The sequence below is a fragment of the Callorhinus ursinus genome, unplaced genomic scaffold (genome assembly GCF_003265705.2).
Source record: "Callorhinus ursinus isolate GAN/ISIS: 27379988/994484 unplaced genomic scaffold, GSC_fseal_2.0 scaffold38, whole genome shotgun sequence".
NCBI lineage: Eukaryota > Metazoa > Chordata > Mammalia > Carnivora > Otariidae > Callorhinus > Callorhinus ursinus.
In genome coordinates this window covers 13,586,659-13,606,085 of record NW_027397100.1, presented here as the reverse complement: position 1 = coordinate 13,606,085, position 19,427 = coordinate 13,586,659, and the positions used below count along the sequence as shown (strand labels likewise).

The 19,427-nt window shown below is 55.8% G+C and overlaps 2 protein-coding genes across 5 annotated transcripts in view; both read right to left on the bottom strand.

The window, feature by feature from the left end:
• LOC141370570 (interferon regulatory factor 4-like) overlaps nucleotides 1-5,281 on the bottom strand; it is an 8,218-nt gene extending 2,937 nt beyond the window's left edge. Inside the window, exons 1-2 of one of the 3 annotated variants that reach the window (XM_073880597.1) lie at nucleotides 4,837-4,852; nucleotides 583-680 (exon numbers count right to left, since the gene is read on the bottom strand). Coding sequence is in view for 1 of the 3 variants with exons in the window: in XM_073880595.1 (XP_073736696.1) it covers nucleotides 4,837-4,919 (83 nt within the window). In the remaining 2 variants the exon portion in view is untranslated. Of the gene's footprint in view, nucleotides 1-582; nucleotides 1,835-4,836 lie in introns of those variants that run through there. The other 2 variants (XM_073880595.1, XM_073880596.1) reach the window with 2 other exon arrangements.
• Nucleotides 5,282-7,863: 2,582 nt separating this feature from the next.
• On the bottom strand, nucleotides 7,864-19,006 carry DUSP15 (dual specificity phosphatase 15). Of its 2 annotated transcripts, none has more exons than XM_025876603.2 (7): nucleotides 18,639-19,006; nucleotides 17,814-17,847; nucleotides 16,121-16,203; nucleotides 13,278-13,327; nucleotides 12,304-12,378; nucleotides 10,960-11,131; nucleotides 7,864-10,087 (listed from the first exon to the last, which is right to left on the bottom strand). In XM_025876603.2, the coding sequence occupies exons 1-7, from the start codon at nucleotides 18,885-18,887 to the stop codon at nucleotides 9,803-9,805; spliced, it is 948 nt and encodes a 315-aa protein (XP_025732388.2). In that variant the 5' UTR covers nucleotides 18,888-19,006; the 3' UTR covers nucleotides 7,864-9,802. The 2 variants fall into 2 exon arrangements, with proteins under 2 accessions (XP_025732388.2, XP_025732387.2); XM_025876602.2 differs by having other exon boundaries at nucleotides 7,879-10,087; nucleotides 18,590-18,770.
• Between the last annotated feature and the right edge of the window lie 421 nt (nucleotides 19,007-19,427).

Here is a 19,427-nt window from a genome sequence, read left to right as displayed (position 1 = left end):
AGAGATGGGGACAGAGGTGATAGAGATGGGGACAGAGTGACAGATGGGGACACAGGTGACAGAGATGGGGGACAGAATATGGAATGCATGGTGAGGGAGGCGCTAGGGACAGTGGATTGGACCAGGCTGGTGGGGGGATGGGGACACAGCAGTGAACCACGGATGGGGGAGGGGTGGCGGTAGTGGGGGTGATGCCGCCAGAGCGATGGGGTGGAGATGTTGGGGTGGTGACGACAGCAAGAGGGCTGGAGGGGATGAAGGTGAGGGAAATGCAGTGCCCGAGCTGCATCTGCGGGGGACAGAGCAATGGACCCGATGACGACGGGGGCAAGGGGTGAATCTGGGGGGAAGAGGGTGATGCAGACGGTGATGGAACTGAAGATGGTGGAGGTGAAGGGAACAGGGGACCCAGAGATGACGGAGGCAAAGGGAACAGGAGGTGGAGCTGGCGGGGGGGGGGGACAGGGACGGAGCAGCAGCGGGGGGACAGGATAGGCCAATGACGGTGCCCGAGCGCCGAGGGCGGTTCGGGGGAGAGGCGACGGAGCTGGCGAGGCTGTGGGGGCTTGAAGGACACCTGACCTGGTCTGTCCCGCAGGCCAGCTCTGTCACTTCTCCAGGGGGCTCCTGCTGGCTCTGAAGAATGTTCTTCTTTTCAGGGGGAACACAAGCTCTGGCAACTGGATGGATGGATCCAGAGACAGGCTGTTGCTTCCTGGGCCTCAAGGGAGCCCCCCCCCAACAGAGGTGATCCCACATGAGGATCACGGCGTGATCTCAGGTAGGGCCCACCTCTCTCCCGGCCTCAGTTTCCTCCTTTTCTAATGGGAAGATAAACCGAATGTCTACGGGTCCTTCTGTGTTTACCAGCCCATGAGTTTAAGCTGAATAAGCCCACCATTTCTCAGTTTACAGATGCGCAAGGTGAGGTCCTTACTGCCCAGAGAGCCGTCCTCCGCCACGACCTCCAGTGGCAGGATGGTACCTGGGCCACGGGCGCCGTCGGCCACGATCTGGTAGACCCTGTAGGGGCTGGGGCTGTCCGGCTGGCTGAGCCCTTGCACCTCACAGAAGTCAGCACTCTTGCTGAGGGCACAGCGGAGCCGGGTCTTCCAGGTGGGGGGGGGGGTCCTCCTTATCGATGCCCTCTAGGTGCTTGCACTTGTGTATGGCCCAGGCCTGGGGATGAGCAGGGCTACTTGGGGAGGGGCAGCCTGAGAGAGGGAGGGGGCTGGTGCCGCACAGAAGGAGGGGGGCCTACCTTGCCTCCCACCCTTCTCTCTCTCCCTCCAGGCCTCTGCCCCTTCATCCTTTTCTCTGTTCCTCCCTCCCTCCATCCAGCACATATCTCTCGAGCTCCTACTGGGTGCCAGGCCCGAGCCAGGGGCTGGGGACCAAATGGGGAACAAGACAGACATGGTCCCTGCTCCCCAGGAACTCAAGTCTAATGAGAGAAGACGGTTGCGAACAGCTAACTGGAAATAACTATCTTCCAAGTTGTGAATTGTGATCAATTTTAAAAAGTAGGATGATGGGATATCAAACAATGGCAGTGATTTGCTATCCGGAGAACTATAAAATTAAATCCTGACCTATTGCCACATACAGAGTGGACTCCAGATGATTCAGAAACCAAAGGTGAGAGGTGAAACTGGAAGCTAATGGAAGATAATGTGGGGAAACTCTTCCAGGGGGAAAGAATGCCTTCCTGAACCCCTCAAAGGCATGCACCAGAAGGCAAAACAAAGGCAATGTCTGAAATCGGCGAGGGGCTAATTTTATTTATTTATTTGTTTATTTTAAGATTTTTTTTTTTTTAATTTATTTGACAGAGACAGAGACAGCGAGAGCAGGAACACAAGCAGGGGGACTGGGCGAGGGAGAAGCAGGCTTCCCGCCGAGCAGGGAGCCTGATGTGGGGCTCCATCCCAGGACCCTGGGATCATGACCTGAGCCGAAGGCAGACGCTTAATGACTGAGCCACCCAGGCACCCGAGGGGCTAATTTTAGAACATACAAGGAACTTTGCAAACCAACAGGAAACAGAGAGCATCCCCTAAAGAAAAAATTCTTATCAAAGGGCAAGAATGGGCGGTTTAGGGAGGAGGAGGAAGCCAGAAGCCCGTGAGCATATGAGGATGTACTTAAACTCATTAGCGTCAGAGAAATGCACATAAAAATGTGAGCGATTGGGGTGCCTGGGTGGCTCAGTCAGTTAGGCGTCTGACTCTTGATCTTAGCTCAGGTCTTGATCCCAGGGTCGTGAGTTCAAGCCCCATGCTGGGCTCCATGCTGGGCATGGAGCCTACTTAGATTAAAAAAACAAAAAAGTGAGCTATCACCTATAAGCCAACAAAACATTTAGTGAGTTGGATAATGCCGGGAGGTAGTGGGGATGTGGACACTGTTGGTGGGTGTGGGATGGTGCAGAGCTTTTGGATGGTAAACAGGCATACCTTGTCAAAATAAGTCTGAATATTCCCTGTGAGCAGAAATTCTAATTCCAAAGGAATTCTCACAAAGGCTCATGAGGGGAGCAGGACAAAGATATTCACTATAGCATTGCTTGTGGTTCCGGAGAGCAAACCTGTGTCCATCCCTGGGAAAGTGGATAGGGGTGTGTGTGTGTGTGTGTGTCATGGATGCCTACTATGGAGTCTATGCAGCATCTACAAGCATCCAGGAGCAACAGATCAGATGTACAGAGAACACCCCCAGCGGGACGCCTGGGTGGCTCAGTCGGTTGAGCGTCTGCCTTTCGCTCGAGTCATGATCCCAGGGTCCTGAGATCGAGCCCCGCATCGGGCTCCTTACTCAGCGGGGAGCCTGCCACTCCCCCTGCTTGTGCTCTCTCTCTCTGACAAATAAATTAAAAAAAAACTTTAGATGTACAGAGAACAAGAATAAATCTTCAGAGCATGATCTGGAGCAAAAAAAAAAAAAAAAAAAAAGGAAGACACAGAATGAGATCTACAGACAACATGAAGTATATAAGGTAAGAATACACACAAAACAGCAACGCCCGCTCTGCAAGAAAGCATACAGACCAAAGAGATTCGTTAAACATGTTGGAGTGACCGTAGTGGTAGAGGCATTAAGTAAATAAATAAGGATATGAGGGGTTATTTTAGAGGGTTCTTCAGAAATGCCTCTAGGAGGATGTGGCATTTGAGCTGAAGCCTGAATGAGAAGGATGGAGTTCAACAAAGAGCTGGGGGAAGGGTGGTTTACGTAGAAGGAATAGCAAGTACAAAGGTCCTGAGGTGATTCAAGCAAGGCAAGTGTAGCTGGAGCAGAGGAGTCATGGGGGAGGGCAGGAGGAGATGTATGGCTTGCAAGGATCCCATTCAGGACTGGGGGGGGGGGGTGTTAACTGATGAATCCCATTCAGTCCTTGCCCTCAGAGATTCCAGGCCTGGTGGGGAAACATGGCCACCAAACAGAAAAGCCAGCTGCTGGGTTGGTGCCCCTTGGCAGCGGTGAGACCTTTAAGGCTCGACTGGGCTGCCTGCAAACTGTGCGCATGATACCTAACCTGATGGGGTGGTGGGGGGAGTAGAATGAGTGGTCCACGTAGAGTGCTTAGCACAGTGCCTGGCACATAGTCAGTGCCTACTTACTGCACCTTTGTTCATTAGAATAAGGCTATAACTGAAAGTTAACCTGGGCACAGGGCACAGGGCGCTATCACCATGGTGAAAGAGGGACCTTTGCTGTGTCTGCTGCTGTGTCCCCCAGGACCTAGAGTGGGGCCTGGCACACCAGAGACGCTCTGTGAGTATTTGTGGGGCAAACTGAGCTGGGCCTCGAGGGTGAGTAAGAAGTTGCCAGGTGGAATGACATTGCTGGCAGGGGGACGAACTTGGGCAAAGGCCTGCAGGTGTGCAAGGGCATGGTGTACTGGGGGGACAGCGAGCAGCCTGCTGTCGCTGGGGCTGGGGATGCACGTCTGAGGGTATGTATACAGTCGGTTCCCCACATTTGTGGGAGTCCTGTTCTCTAAAATCTACACAAACGCTGAACCAACAGGTGCAGCTCGAGGTTCCTGTGAGCCTCTGGTCACACCACTTTCATCAACTAATCAGCAGGTAGCCTTGTTTTATGTGTGTTTCTAAGTTGAAGAAACACTTTATTTAATATAAACTGTTGCTTTGCTGAACTCAGGGCCGACGGCACCGTGACTCTTGCCTGCACGAAGCTTGTCTGATGTGTATTTTTTCCGTAAGGCACATCACAGCCTTTCCGTGTGTGGGCACATTAGACAGCGCTTCAGCCTTACACAGGCTGGGGGCGGGGGCGTTTTAAATAGTCAAGTCACCCACAAAAAGCACAAACATACGAAAAACGTGGCACTAAATAGCCCTTGACAGGGACACGTGTTTCCAGTAGAAAAGATGGAAGAAGGCAGAGCGCCACCTTGTTCAGCCTTGGCGGGGGATGCACGTCTGGGGTCCCGACTGTTTCGCCATTCTGCACATGCCCCTGGGTCGAAAAAGAGCCTTGGGTATTGATTTTGGAATTGCAACTATATTTTAGCGAATAAGCCACATTTGCAAATATGGAATCTGAATAATGAGGATCCACTGCATGTGGTGGGGAAAGGGGAAGAGGAATTAAGAAAGAAGAGCCAAGTGGGAGCTGGATCATGAAGGTCCTCGCTGGCCAAGCTTCATCCCATGCCCTTTGGGGCACCAGGACACGTGAAGCCGGGGAGTCACTCGCGTGGGTCAGTGGTGCACTGAGGGGAGGGGAGGGCCAGCCCTCAGAATCTCCCTCCTCCGAACAGCACGTGGTCCTAAGGGACAGGCCATGTAACTCCCCCTGTTCAACACTCACGGAGCGCCTTCTGTGGGCCAGGCCCCACGCTCAGTGTCACGACCCTTGGGTAGCTGGAGGCAGTCTGCTGCAGGGGAAGTCATTCCAATGGAGGAAGCGGAAGGAATCAGGGATGGCCTAGGAAAAGCACGGAGTTGGAGCTTAATCAACGCATTCGACCAGTGAATGCAATAGGGAAGGCTCCTGAGATGTTTCAGCTGCGCATGATGGCAGTTGGCCCGGTGAAGGTGAAGAGGAGAGGGTATTCCGGGCAGGGGGAGCAGCAAGTGCAAAGGTCTAACAGTGAGAGAGACGTGAAAGCATTTAGAAACTGAAAGAACTGGGCGCCTGGGTGGCTCAGTTGGTTAAGCGACTGCCTTCGGCTCAGGTCATGATCCTGGAGTCCCGGGATCGAGTCCCACATCGGACTACCTGCTCAGCGGGGAGGCTGCTTCTCCCTCTGACCCTCCCCCCTCTCATGCTCTCTCTCTCTCAAATAAATAAATAAAATCTTAAAAAAAAAAAAAAAGAAACTGAAAGAACTGTCAGGCCAGGTCTAAAGCCGGGGAAGAGAAGGGTGGGGAGAGATGAGGCCAGGGAGGAGCAGTTCATGCACTGCTCTGACCTCTTGGTAAGGAGTTGGAACTTTATCACAAGAGCAATGGGGAGCCAAAGAAAGTATTCTGAGTAGAGAAGTGTCAAGGCAAGATTTACACTTAGGAAGATCTCCCTGGAGGACCCAGGGGAGAACGGAGGGGCAGGGGGAAGCTGGGAGCTCTGTGAGGTCACTGGGATTGTCCTGGTGAGAGACGGTGGGAATGGGTCCAAGCAGACGGACTGCAGAGAAGCTTCTGTAGGAAGACCCAGCAAGCCTTGGTGACAGAGTGCAATGAGACTGAAAGGCAGGAGAGAGGCCAGGGTTCAGGTGCCTGGCCCTGGGGTCTGGGTGACCATCGGTGCCATCTTCCATCTGGGGACACACACAAGTTTGTCGAGGCGAGCTGTTAAGTGTGGTACTGATGATGTGCCGAGTTTGAGAGTTCTGGGGGCCGTGAGACCAGCAGGCTTGGAGCCTGGAGGGGAGGCTGGGAACCGTAGGGCTCATGCCGAGGCTGCGGAGGAGGGGGTAAGCTATGAGGAGGACGGCCCTGGAGCAGTGCTGAGAGCACCCAAAGAGGAGGGGATGAGGGGGGAGGCTGAGAAGGGGAGGCGCAGCAAGGTAGGAGGAAAATGGAGTCGGAGTGCTGGCGGGGGCAGACTCTGGAAACCAAGTGAGAGTGTTTCAAGGAGGAAGGGTCCACCAGGCCCAGACCCATCCAGGGGTCGAAGATGACAGGGATGGGATCTTTGGATTTGGCAATTAGTGATGTTAGCAGGAGGGACAGAAGCCAGACTAGGGGTGGGGGGGGGGAGCGGTGAGGAACTGGAGGCTATGAGTGAGAGAGCTGATGACTAGGCCCTTCAGCCTGTGAAAGGAGAGAGGAGACTAGAGCAGTGGGAGCTGGAGGTGGCTGTGGTGTTTGGGGTGGTGGCAGGGGCCTGACAGGCAGTTGGTTGATTCATTGCTCAGAGGAGAGATTCCAGAATTTCAGTGTTGATGGGAAGGAGTTTGAAGTAAATGAGGGCTGAGGCAAGGGAGCGCATCCCTGGAGGAAGTCCCTGAGAAGGGCTGGTGTGGGGAAGCACAGGGCTCGTACCCAAGCTGCTGGGATGGGCACTTTGGAGGGGGGAGGTTGTGGGAATCCCCATCGGTGGCGTCCAATTTCCCCGCGGGGAGAGAGGGAGGAGAGGCCCCCCGGAGAGGTGGGGATGGTGCACGGATTGCGCCTTTGGCTGATTGCTTCAGGAGGGCGTCAGAGGGTCTCCCGTAGATGCACAACACTCTCCGCAACCTAGCGACAGCTGAGGCTAAGGGACAAGCGAGTGGCCCCAGGTCACACAGCCCACGGGTCAGCCTGGGCGTCCTGCCGCTCCGGCCCCCTTACCCTGAAGAGCGCCGCGGCCTGCTGCGCCCGATAGCCCTGCCGGGCCGCGTGCTTCCAGGGGATGCGGAAGAGGGTCTTGCCTGCGTCCTCCCAGCACAACCCCGCGCAGCGCCCGCCCTCAGTCTGTGCCACCAGCCAGTCGCGGAGGCGCAGGGGACCCCCGGCCCCTGCCATTGGTCGCCCGCCGTCGGGGACCTTCCCTTCCTCCCTCCGCCAGGGGTCGCCGGCCATCCGGGACGCAGGGCGCCAGCAGCCAGGGCTGGGGCGTGCGGCTGCTGGGACCCCAGCGCGACGGGGAATCGCGAAGCCACCTGGATGGCGCGCGGAGGCGGCGAAAGCTAAAGTTCTGGATGGGCGAGTTTCGCTTTCTTTTCTGTCCCCCTGATCCGGGAGGCCCTATCCTTTCGCCTTTCTCTGTAGTAGCCTGGCTCGGAGGGCGTCGTGCCGCCGCACGGAGGGGGCAGTTAGAGGCACGGTGGGACGCCAAGACCCGCTGGAGGGTACGGGGAGGATAGCCAGGGATCTGTCCGTCCCCGTAGAGGGGCCCCGGCCACCCAGAGGCGTCCCTTGCGCCACCCGTGCATCTGTTCTCTGTTCTTCCCAGACTGTGGGGAACTCACAGATCTTTTCTAGCACCTGGACTGTAACACGTTGTAAAGCCATAGGGCTTCTTAGACTAACTCCCATCGGAATTGGGAGGCAGAGATTAGTTTAAAATGTACACTCCTTGCCTCCATACCAGACCCGCAGAAAAAGACTTTCTGGGCAAGCAGCCAGTAATCTGCATTTAACGAGTTCTCCCGTGGGAGTCTGATCCAGGTGGTCCCTGAGCCACACTTGGGAGAAATATTTCCTTAAATACTGGGAGTCCTCATCTACTGATGGCTCACTATGGTGTTAGCCTGGCTAAAGCCTTTCCTGCAGGGTCTCAGTTGGTTCTCACCACAGCGTGTGAGATGAGTCTACCCATTTTATTATTAAGAAGAATAAGGCTCAGAGAGGTTAAAGCCCTGCAACAAGGTCATAGAGCTAGTACGTGGAGGCGGTCAGGACCGGAACCTCTGTCTCTCCGTCCCCAAAGCCCAGGAGCCCAAAAAGCGCCCCACGCTATCTCCCAACAGCTTACACCTGGGGTTTAGGGACACCCCCCCCGAAAATATATACAATTTTTTTCATGTTTACGCATTTTTCTAGGGTTTGTATCTTTCATTTAATTGTCAAAGGGAATCTGCAATTTGAAAGAGGTCAAGTAGCTCAGGGACTTCCTCCAGGGATGCTCTAGTCTTTGTTGTGTACACAGGGAAACTAAAACTCCAAATGAGCACAGAGCTGGACGCCTGGTCAGCGTTGACCAGAGGCTGGAAGTACTGTCCTTCATGTGCACCTGTCGGGGGGGGGGTGGCTTCTTCATGCTCCCCACCCTCTGTTCTCCCACGCCAGCAGCCACTCAGTTCTGAGCCCTCTAGTTATAGCCATGATTCAGACTCACCTGTAGGGCTCCGGGGGGTTGGGGGGGGGGCGCAAAGCATTTCATAGGAATAAATCCAAGTGTAATAATTACATCTAAGCAGGAATTTTAAGTGTGTCAGACAATCTTTTCATTTTTCTGGGTGGCAGAGTCATAGTGATTAGGAGGATGAGGTTCCCTCAACTTCCCAGCCAGACTGCCTGGATTGAAATCCCAGGCCCACCACTTGCCAGCTGGTGACCTTGGATATCAACCTCAGTTTCCTGAGGAGGAGGCTGGGCAGCAGGTGAGGATTATTTCTTCATTCCTCACACCCCCAATACTGGAATCTGGGCTCCCCCCACAGCCCTGAACACAGTGCTTGGTGCATAACAGGGACCCCTTACAGGTGGCTATTAGCTTGGAGTTTTTTCAGACCCCTCTCAACTCCAAGTTACTTTTTAGTTCAGAAAACTCAGCTCGGATGACCTCTGTTCACCCTTGGGTCAGTTTGCTGCTTGCTTGGGCTGCCCCCTGGCCTTTAAGCTCTATGCGGGAAGGATCTTGAGTGGGAGAAGATATTTGCAAATGATATATCCAAGAAGGAGTTAATATGCAAAATATATAAAGAACTTATACAAGTCACCACCAAAAGGCACCAAGGAACTATTTCTTAACAGCCACCATGGGACACAGACTGCCTAGGTTCAAATCCAGCCTCCCCTACTCTAGCTGTCCTCAGGCAAGCTGCCTACCCTTTTTGAGCCTCAGTTTCCTCCTGGGGATTAAGTGAACTCATGCATATAAAAAGTCAGGCATGAAGGAGGCACTATTTGGACAGCTTACTAGCTAGTATTTGTGAAGAGGGAAGACAAGGGGAGCTGGTGAGAAGGGCTCAGAGGGGGAAGGGGGTTGAGAGAGAAGGAGGGATTCAGGGGCCTTTTCAGGAGACCAGGTCTTCAGGGAGAGATATGGGGCGGGGGTGGGGGGGGGGGCTCAGGGCAGTGAATGGAGTCCCGGAATTCAGCTCTGCCCAGAGCAGTTTTTGGGAGGTGGCAGGCTCCTCCAGACCCTAGGGGATGCAGACCCCCTCCCAGCCCTGTTTCCTGCAGGCTCCAGCCCCAGGTAGAGTCCTGCATCCCTGCCCCTTGCTGAATAACTAGGAGGAGCTCAGACAGACAGCTTCTGTGTCTCTTTAATATCCTCCAGGCCCATCCACCCCCCTCCCCCACCCACCCAGTCCCACTCCCGCTGCCTTTAAGGGTGGAGGCCCGGGTGCCCCCTCCCCCCAGCCCAAGGACTAAGGCACCAAGTGGCTGCAGCAGGCCCGGCCCAGACACAGAGACGCACGGATGGAGGACACACAGACTGCAGACGCAGACAAGCAGGGCGGGCATCAGGGGCAGGGGCAGGGGCAGGGCTCAGGCCACCGCGGGGCTCCCGCAGGCTCCGGGTCTGTCCTGGAGGCCGTGGGAGGCCCAGGCAGCCCCGAGGGTGGGGATGGGGGTGGGGGACCGGTCGGAAGGAAGAGGGGCGCCAGGGCGGGCCGGGATCCTCACTTGCCGCCTTTGCGGGACAGACACCGCGGGAGGCAAGAGAAAGTCTGCTTGACGCGCGCCAGCAGGGGCAGCGGCCGGTGGCCCTCGCGGGGCGGCCGCGGCACCAGGCGCTGCAGGGCTCCCTCGGAGGCCGCCGAGCGCGGCGCGGGGGACGCGGGGGGCGCGGGGGGCGCGGGCGCAGGGCCCGGCCGGCAGCGCTTGCAGAGCGGCAGCAGCGCGCGCACCTCCTCCTCGTCGCGGAAAGGGCTCTCTCCGAAGCGCTCCTCCAGCTGCCGGCGGAGCTGGGGGTGGGGGCGGGGGAGCCGGGGGTCGGTCGGTGCCAGGCTGCCGGCCCGTCCCCGCCGCAGTGCTCGTCGCTTCCGCCAGCCCGCGAGCTCCCCACCCCTCGCTAGGCCCCTCCCCTTCCCGAGCCTCCCCTCAGCCTCCCTGCTGAGTTTCCATCGCCCTCTTGGAGCCCCCTCATCCTCCGAGTCCCTTCCCTCTCCTGAACCCCCTTCCCCTTTGCCACGTCATCTTCTAGACCTGCTAAAGCGACGGCCGCCCGCCCTCGGGCCCGGGGCGGCGTGGGGGGGGGGGCACCCGAATCCTCCTCCCCGAGCAACAACCCCCTCCGCACTGGCGGCCTCTTTGCCTGCCTCCTTCGTCAAGCAGCCTTGCAGATAAGCCTCTGAGTACCAGCCTGGCACCTGACGAGAGCCTTCCTGCACCTGCTGCCTCCCTCTCATCCCTTATTCCCAGGTTCTTGACCTCTCCATGTGCCATCCGCCCAGTGGGCATAAGAGAAGCAGATGCTTTGGCCTCGTCAGGGACCCAGGGGTGGAGTAGGGAATGGACATCTCTCCCCAGAGGGGTCAAACATTCAAATGCCTTCAGGTGCCAGACAGGTAGAGCATGCAGTGCTGGGACCTGGTCAGACTGAAGGGTCCATAGTCTGGCCCAAAGGCATCCAAATACTAAACTAAAAAGGGAAAGATAACATCTGGCTGACCGAACAAAACACACCTAGATGCTAGATTAACTCAAGGGTCACGAGTTCGAAACCCCCAGAAAAATCTTCGGTCTGGTCTAACTTCTTTCCCGCCAGTGCTCAACTCAAGCCGGAAGAAGAGTCCCCCAGCCCGGGGCCAGCTCCTGCCTCTGCCGCAGCCCCTACCTTCCGGGCACTGCCCCAGCCAAACTCTTCAAGCTGCTGCCTAAAGCCTGGGTTGGGGTTGGCGATAGGCCGGGTGGCCTTGATGGCTTCAAGCACGTCCCGCCAGCCTAGCCCCGTCACAGTCATCACATATGCCGTCACGATGGTGGTGCTGCGGGAGATGCCTGCAAAGCTGGGTACCCGCCACCCCCCCCAGGCTTCAGGTAAGGCCCAATCGCTGCCATGACCTGCCCCCAGACACCCCCTCCCCACCTCAGCCCTCCCGCCCTCGCCTCTGAGCTCCCCTCACAAGAGCCTGCCCGGACCTGTTTTCCCACTTCCTTTGCCCGTTCTGTTCCTTCTGCCTGGAGTATGCCCCGGGGAACTCAGGCCTCTGATGTGGGAACATCACTTCATTCATTCATTCAACAAACATTTCCTGACCATCTGTTATTTTTCAGGTACTGGGGATATATAGTGGGGAAGAAAACAGACATGGTCTATCCTGGGGCTTCTAAGATGTTTGGGTGAGACGGCCACGAACCAGGGAAACAATTTCAGGTGGTGCTAACTGCTCTGAAGAGGAGTCCAGGGGCTAAGAGATCATATAGGAAAAGGTATTAATCTAGTGGAGGGCTTGGGGAGGGATTAGGGAAGGGGTTTCAAAGGAAGTGACATCAAGCTGAGTCCTGAGAGATGGGAAAGGGGCAGTCAAGAATGTTCTGGGCAGTGTTTGAAGTCCATGAGGTGGAAGCTGGTGGATTTGAAGGGTGAGGAGTTGGCCAGTGCATCTGGAGTGGGGGAAGGAGGGGCAGAGGGCGACAGACAGGCTGGAGGAACCGTTCTTAGGACTAGGGCTCTGGCAGAGCCGCCCTGAGCCCAGCATAGGGTCGGTGCTTAGTGGGAAGTTACGGGATGAAAGACATCAACTGGTGTGTGTGTGTGGGGGGGGTGCTGTGAGTCCTGTCTCCCAGCCTGGGGTTCCCCACTGCTCTGCCCTATTTCCTCAAAAGCCTGGAGGGGAGGAGAGGGAGCCATAACAGTTGGAGGGTGCTGGGCTACCTGCATGACCTCACCTCTCCCCTCCTGATAGCCTAGCAGGCAACAGTCTTTTCTCCATTTTACAGATGAGGAAATGGGAGTCTCAGGGAGAAACAGCACTTTGGCCTTGGCCACACAGCTGGTAAGGGACAGAGCCCTGATTGGAGCCCCCGATCAGCCTCCATCAGGTGAACGGCCGACTCTCATGCATGGCAGCGGGCTGGAGAAGGTCCGTCCCAGGTTCCTCATGCCCCATAGGGTGAGTGCATGCGTGTGATGGAGGACAGCCCCTTACCTGCTCCCCTCATTCCTCTCTTAACTCACCAGTGCACAAGGCAGTTCCCCCCATTGAGGCGGCAACAGTGGATGAAGTTGATACATTCTTTGAAGTGCTTTTTGCTAGAGAAGAAAGCAATAGGGTCGGGAACATTGGGGGGCGGGCGTCCTAGGAGTCTTCCCCCTCCGCACTGATGGACTGTCAAGAGCCCTGGGTCCTCGGGGCAGCCAGGCCAGGCAGCGAACAGGGCCTGTACTACAGTACAAGGGGAGGGGTGTGTGAAGCAACAGCGGTGGCATTTCAGGCAGTGACAGGGGCTGATGATGAGAAATCCCACCACAGAGGCAGGAGCACCTCCCCAGTGGGATCTGTGGATCCTACTTTCATGGAGGATTTATCTTGGTCTTTCAAGGACATGGGTGGGAGGAGACAGAGGAGTCCCACTCCTCTGGGGTGTGCAATCAGAGCACCTGATTGCAGGGACAATGTTGGTCAGCCATGGGTTGGGAGGAGTGTCTGTCTGGGTCACTCCCAGGCTGAGAGGCACTGCTGCTCATAACACAAAATAAATCCTGTTTTCTGAGTCCCCGTTACATGCCAGGCCCTGTCCTGGATCCTCAGCCTGTGCCATCTGATCTCAGAGAGGGAAAGTGATTTGTGCGAGGTCACACAGCAAGTAAATGGCAAAGCCTGGCTGGAGCCCAGATGTCTTAACTCCAGGGCCAGGAACTGGCTGAGCCTAACTGCTTCAAGTCTGCTGGGGCGTCTGGTCCTTAGACAGGGTACTCTCTCCATTTCACAGCTGAAGACACTGAGCTCTGGGAGGTTAAAGGTCTTGGCCCGGGGCATAGGCAAGGGCGTAGCTGACACAGAGTCAAACAGAGGTGTGAGTGAGCACTTGTGCTAGGCTCCCCAGGACAGCTTTCTGGCATGAGTCCTCTCTTTCCTCCCCCAGACCACGTCTCACCCTCCCTGCCACCACCACAGAAGACACCTCTGTTGGTGCCTCCAGAGAACTTACATGGGTACCTCAGGGGTGTCCGCCACAGGGATGCGAAGGTAGGTTATGTCCTGCAAGTACAAAATACACATGGGCAGTGGGGGGCCCTTGGCTGCACCCCTGACCTTGGCCAGGGCTGCCGAGCACCTCATGACCCCAGGCCAGTTCCTGCCCCTTTCTGAGCCACTGTTAACCCTCTCAATCCAAAGAGGGTAGCTATCACCTCTGAGCACCTCCCAGCTCTATCTGTGCTTCCAGAACCTTCTGAGAAGATGGCATCCTAACTTCATAGGTGACTTGGGCTTGAGGACTTGATAAAAAGTATTCAGGAACCTTTTATTTAATAGGTGGGAAAGGGCCAGTAACAGTGACTCTCCTCCAAATGAGGATTACAAAATTACACCAAAAAAGGGGCAAAACAGGGGCACCTGGCTGGCTCAGTTGGCCGAGCATGAGCCTCTTGATCTCGGGGTTGTGAGTTCGAGCCCCACGTTGGATGTACAGAGATTATTTAATTTAAAAAAACATTTTTTTGTTTTGTTTTAAGATTTTATTTATGTATTTTTTTCATAGAGAGAGAGAGAGTGAGAGAGCACAAGCAGGGGGAGCGGCAGGGAGAGGGAGAAGCAGACTCCCCGCGGAGCAAGGAGCCCAATGCGGGGCTCAGTCCCAGGACCCTGGGATCATGACCTGAGCCGAAGGCAGATGCTTAACCGATTGAGTTGCCCAGGCATCCCCCAAAAAAGGTTTTTTAAAGGCCTTATTAAAAACAGATTTCATTATCTTGAAAAGAAACAAAAACCATGAAAATAAGTTTATAGCTCATTAATTATGGTTATAAAACTATGTGCCAATTATTAAAATAATCAAGGGATGAACTGTCTCCCACAAACTGGCTATGACATCCTTTACTTCATGCCTAACCTTCACACAAGATCATAAAGATGATTTGTGCTCCTGTTCCAAGAATCACTTTTCTCAAGGACCTCTTTTAATCCTTTGATATTCAAATGACTGTTTTCCAGTGCCAGGCCCACCACCATTCCTGGCTAAGGAACCCCGGGGCCAGGTCCTCACTTGTTAATGGCTTTGTGTGAGATTCCAGCCCTTCTCTGACTCACTTTTCCCAAGGTCACACCATCCTGCCTCTTTTGCAAGGTTTGCAATTTCACTTTGCAACACATTTGGCCTTGGGATTGCTTGGCATTATCAAACCCTGACTGGTAAATTCACTGATAGATGGGGAGGCAGGGCTGCCTGTAGGAAGAAGGGAAGGCTGTTGGAGTGGGGACTCATTTGGCAAGCAGTCATTTCATTAGTCAATCTATTCATGACTTGACAACCTTCCCTGTGCAATCTAGTGACTGCATACTCCAAATACTCCAAAACAAGCTTGTCCTATAAAGAAAATCTGACTCCACTGACCTGGAAATTTCTTGTTTGAATGACACTGAGAATCACAGATTATTGGAGGTTGCTTTTTTTGTTTTAAAGATTTTATTTATTTATCTGACAGAGAGAGACACAGAGAGAGGGAACACAAGCAGGGGGAGTGGGAGAGAGAGAGGGAGAAGCAGGCCTCCCACAGAGCAGGGAGCCTAATGCGGGGCTCCATCCCAGGACCTTGGGATCGTGACCTGAGCCCAAGGCAGACGCTTAACGACAGAGCCACCCAGGCGCCGCCGGAGGTTGCTTTTAGAGACCATCAACGCTGACACATGGGGACACTAAGGCCCAGAGAGGGGAAGGAACCTATCTGAGGTCACATAGCAAATCTGGTATAGAACCTGGTTTGGATTTCAGATCTCCAGAGCCCTTTTCTACCCACAGTTAATTGCCCTTTAGTGGGGGACACACAACACACTCTGATAGATAAGGAGGAAGGGGCTCTATTTATGGAATAAGAATATGATTAACTTTGCTGTATCAGCTGTAATTTGTTGGCTGTTATGTGGCTCTCAACAGCTCAGTGAGGTAGGTGCTCTTATAAAATCACCATTTCAGGGTGGTGCAGTCGGTTGAGCGTCTGACTCCTGGTTTCTGCTCATGTTGAGGGTCTCAGGGTTGTGAGATTGAGCCCCACATCGGGCTCCACACTCAATGCAGAATCTACTTGAGATTCTCTTTCCCTCTACCCTCCTGCTCATGCTCTCTCTCTCTCTCTCTCTCAAATAAATAAATAAATAAATCTTCATAAAATTCCTATTTTACAGATCAGGCAACTGAGGCTCAGAATGGTGAAGTCCTGTGCCGAGATTCCAGAAGTGGTCTGGATTTACTACTTTCCTTCTCTGGGTTAGAACACCCTTACCCTCTCTTTTCCAGGACTCCAAAAAACCAGCACCAATCCTTCCGGTGGGGGCCATGCTTTACTGTGTGCAAAGCATCTTCACCATCCTGCAGCCCCTTTGCCTCCTTACAACAGCCCCTCTGGGGGCAGACAGGACTGAGGGATCAGAGGCCCAGACAGGTGAAGTCACAGCCCAAGATTACACAGCAAGACACGGAACCCAGAATCATCCATTTGTAGTCATCTATTCAGTTAGGCAAAGGGAAGCCCGTGTTGGGGCCTTTTTAAGGTTCAGGGTGAGGCCTCTGGGGTCAGACCATCAACTCCTAACTCCTTAGCTTCCTGGATGTGTGACCTTGGGCAAGTTACTTTACCTCTCTGGACCTCAGTTACCAAATAGGGATCAAATGGGGATGCTGATGTAAAACAAGTCAGTTTTTAACAGAATGACCTAGTATGGGTCAGGGAGGCAATATAGGGCCTGGCGCATAAGTACTTGATAAATGGGTGCTGTGGGGGCGCTGAAGCTCCCCTCTGCACCTGTATACAGCCCAAGGACAGGGGTAAGGAGTACCTGCAGCAGAGGCTGGGGTGACTCGTGGATAGAGATGATGTGTGTGATCTTGTTCCGGCCCAGCTGGTCAGGGTCTTTGGCATCTGAAAGAAACAAAATGCCTGAGCCCATCTGGCCAGTGAGACTTACATGTCCCTGACGGTCAAGAGAGGTGGGAGCTCGCTGCCCAGCTCCCCTCCCCACCCCTCCCTCTCCACTTTGGCCCACCCTCTGCCAGCCCCCTGCTCCTTGGCCACCTCCTGCTCCTAGGCCTGACAGGTCCCACCACACCTCTAGGCTTCAGTCTTGGCGCTGGGGCACCCACAAGTAACAGCCCAGCCTCTTCCCGGCTTGCCCCTGCAGCTCCTTCCACAGCAAACACCCTTTCCTGGCATATCCTTGATCTAGCAACTCTACTTCCGGGAATCCTGTCTACAGAAGGGTCTGCTCACTCAGAAAGCTGTGTGTAGAAGACGATGTTCTCTGCAGTACTGCTCGTAACAGTAAACACACCAGAAATTGTTAAAAAGTGGGAGCAATCTACACATCCATCCTGAGAGAACTGGATAAATAATGGTATATCCATACTTGAATACTGTGCAGCCATTGGATAGAAAAGACCTGTCTGTGCTGATGTGCGAGCATGTCCACAGTATATTATTAAATAGGAAACAGGTGACTGAACGGCATGCAGAATAGACTTACATTTTTGTTTTAAATGTTACATCTGCATCTACAAAGATATATGAAAAGCAACACAGAGATAAAGCTCACACTTCTATCGGTGGCCGTCTCCAGGGGCTGGAATCCAGTGTATGTGGATCTTTTAGAATCAGAATAAACAACACATATCCCCTCTCTCTCCATAGGTCTACTTCATTCAACACGTTTCCTCTGTGCTTACTATGTGCAGCCTTGGCTGGGCATGGAGGTGTAGGGGCAACTTCATACCCCTTGCCCTCATGGGGCTACAGACTTCAAGAGGATCCAGAGCTTCCTTGGCTCAATACTCAAAAATCAAGTAGCATGAACAGCTGAGATGGCTCCCAGGGAGGAGGAGATCAGATTTATGGGGGTGGAGCACCTAAGCCAGGGCGGGGGGGGGGGGGGGGGGGGGGGCGGGGGTGGATGGAGAAAGTCCTGTCCTGGTGCAGATGCCCCTTCCTCTCTGAAGATTTCTCTGACTCCACATGGAAAAGTGTGGAGTCTCAGGATCAGCCAGTCTCTTAGCACAGGCCTGGGACAGGTAGAGGGCCGTCGCCTTGGGACAGAGTGGATGGTGCTCACTAACAAGTTTCTGGGGTAGAGTCCAGTCTCCAGAGACCTCCCCTCTGTGTAGAAGTTTGTAGGAGGAAGGTCCCAGCTTCCCAGCTAGAGGAGCACCCTCGAACAGACCTCCACCCGGAGCCTCAGGGCTGTAAGAGCCCTTAGAGGTGAGTGGGCCTTGTGCTGAGGGAGAGCCTGGGGCTCAGAGCAGGTGCAGCCTTGCCTGGCATCTGGCAGGTGTTGCGAGCCCTTTGCACTGGGGACACTCCCCGCCCACATATCCCTTAGCCCTCATGAGCTCCTTCTCCCTCCCAGCCTGGCCTTGTTTCCCTGCCCCCAGCCCCATTCCTGAGCGCTTCCAAGGTGCGTGGGCCAGAGCATGAATGGTGGACACAGGCCTGGGACAGGCAGAGTGCCATGGCCTTGGGACGGAGTGGGCAGTGCTCACCAATGAAGTTTCCGAGGTAGAGTCCAGGAAGTACCTACAGGAGAGACAGGCTAGGGTCAGTGGGGTAGGGGTGCACGCCTTCCCACCGGCTAGCTGGGGGCCCACAACCCATCCCCATCCCATGACAGGTGTCTGGACCTCAGGACTCAGGGAGCAATCTCCTCCCCCTCCTGGACCTGGACTCTGTGAGAGGGGCTGGGGAGGGCAGGAGGGTGGGCACCAGGAGAGGCCAGCTTGGGTAGGGGTGAGAGCTTGGAAAGGGGGATGGAGAGGAGGAACATAGGGGACGGGGAGAGGTGAATTTGCCAGGTGGGTGGTGGGGAATTCTGAGGAGGGAGGTGGGAAGGCAGGGACAGGGAGAGGGTCATGCAGAGGCAGAGGGGGAAGGATGGAGAAACAGCACCAGAGAGAAAGTCCAAGGAGTCAGAGGCAAGGAAGACAGAGACACCTGGAAACAGGGAAAGGGACTGAGAGAGAGAGAGTGTGGGAGTGACAGAGAGCCACAGAAAGACCCAACAAGAAATACAGAGTCACAGAAACAGGCAGAGACAGCGACACAGGGAGACCGAGGCCAGAGACACACAGAGACAGAGACGTGAGCAGAGAGACACAGGGATGTAGGGTCAGAGAGTCACCGGGAGACAGAGATCTAGACACACGGAGCCTCAGGGCGAGGGCCAGAAGGTCAGAGGCGGGCACAGCGACCCAGGCGGAGCCGGCGCCGCGGCGGGGCTGGGGGCGGCCAGGTGCGGGCTGCGCGATCCCCGCCCCCCTACCTTGGTCATGCCATTCCCCATGATCCCGGGGGCAGGGGTCCGGGCGCACCCCCAGCTCGCCGCCCGGAGAGCGCTCGGGTCGCAGCTGCCCTGCTGGCCCAGGCCCGGCGTCTGCAGCCTGGCGGGGAACAGGGGCCCCTGCCCGGCCGCCGCCGCCGCCGCCGCCGCCGCCGCCGCCGCCACCACCACCGCCCGCCGACCCCCGGCCAGGGAGGGAAATGGTGGTGGAGCCGCCGCCGCCGCCGCCGCCGCCGCCGCCGCCGCCGCCGCCGCAGGCTCCTCCTACCCCCTCGGTCATGTGGGGGGGCCCCCCCCACCGTGGGTCGCGGCGGGGGGCTGGACAAAGCCCCAGTGTGCCGGGCCCAGCGCCCGCGGGACAACGGCAGCTTGTTGGGCCGCGTGGGGCCGCCACCTCCGGAGGTGGGGGCGGGGGCGCTCCTTCCACCTGGCACCGTCAGGCGCGAGCGGGGTGGGCGCGGGGGCGGGAAGAGCCCCCGGCCGGCCTCGCAGCCACTCAGATCCCAGCTCCGGCGCTGCCCCGGACATCCCTGTGGGCCCTGGCGCTCCCTCGGCCTGGCCGCGGTTTCCTAGCAGAAACGTGACGGGGGCCGGACTTGGATCGCTGTGGGTCCCCCTATATTCAGATACTGTGTGGGTAATTCCTTCCTTCTGTACATCCTCACTCCTGCCCCGCCCGCATGCAGGCATCCTACCAGCCGGCCGTCCTCCTCCCCCCACTCATACGGCCGTCCGCCCTCCCATCCTCCAGTCCACCCATTCATCCTTCCCTCGGTCCATCCATTCATCCATCCATCCATCCATCCAACCTCCCTCCCTC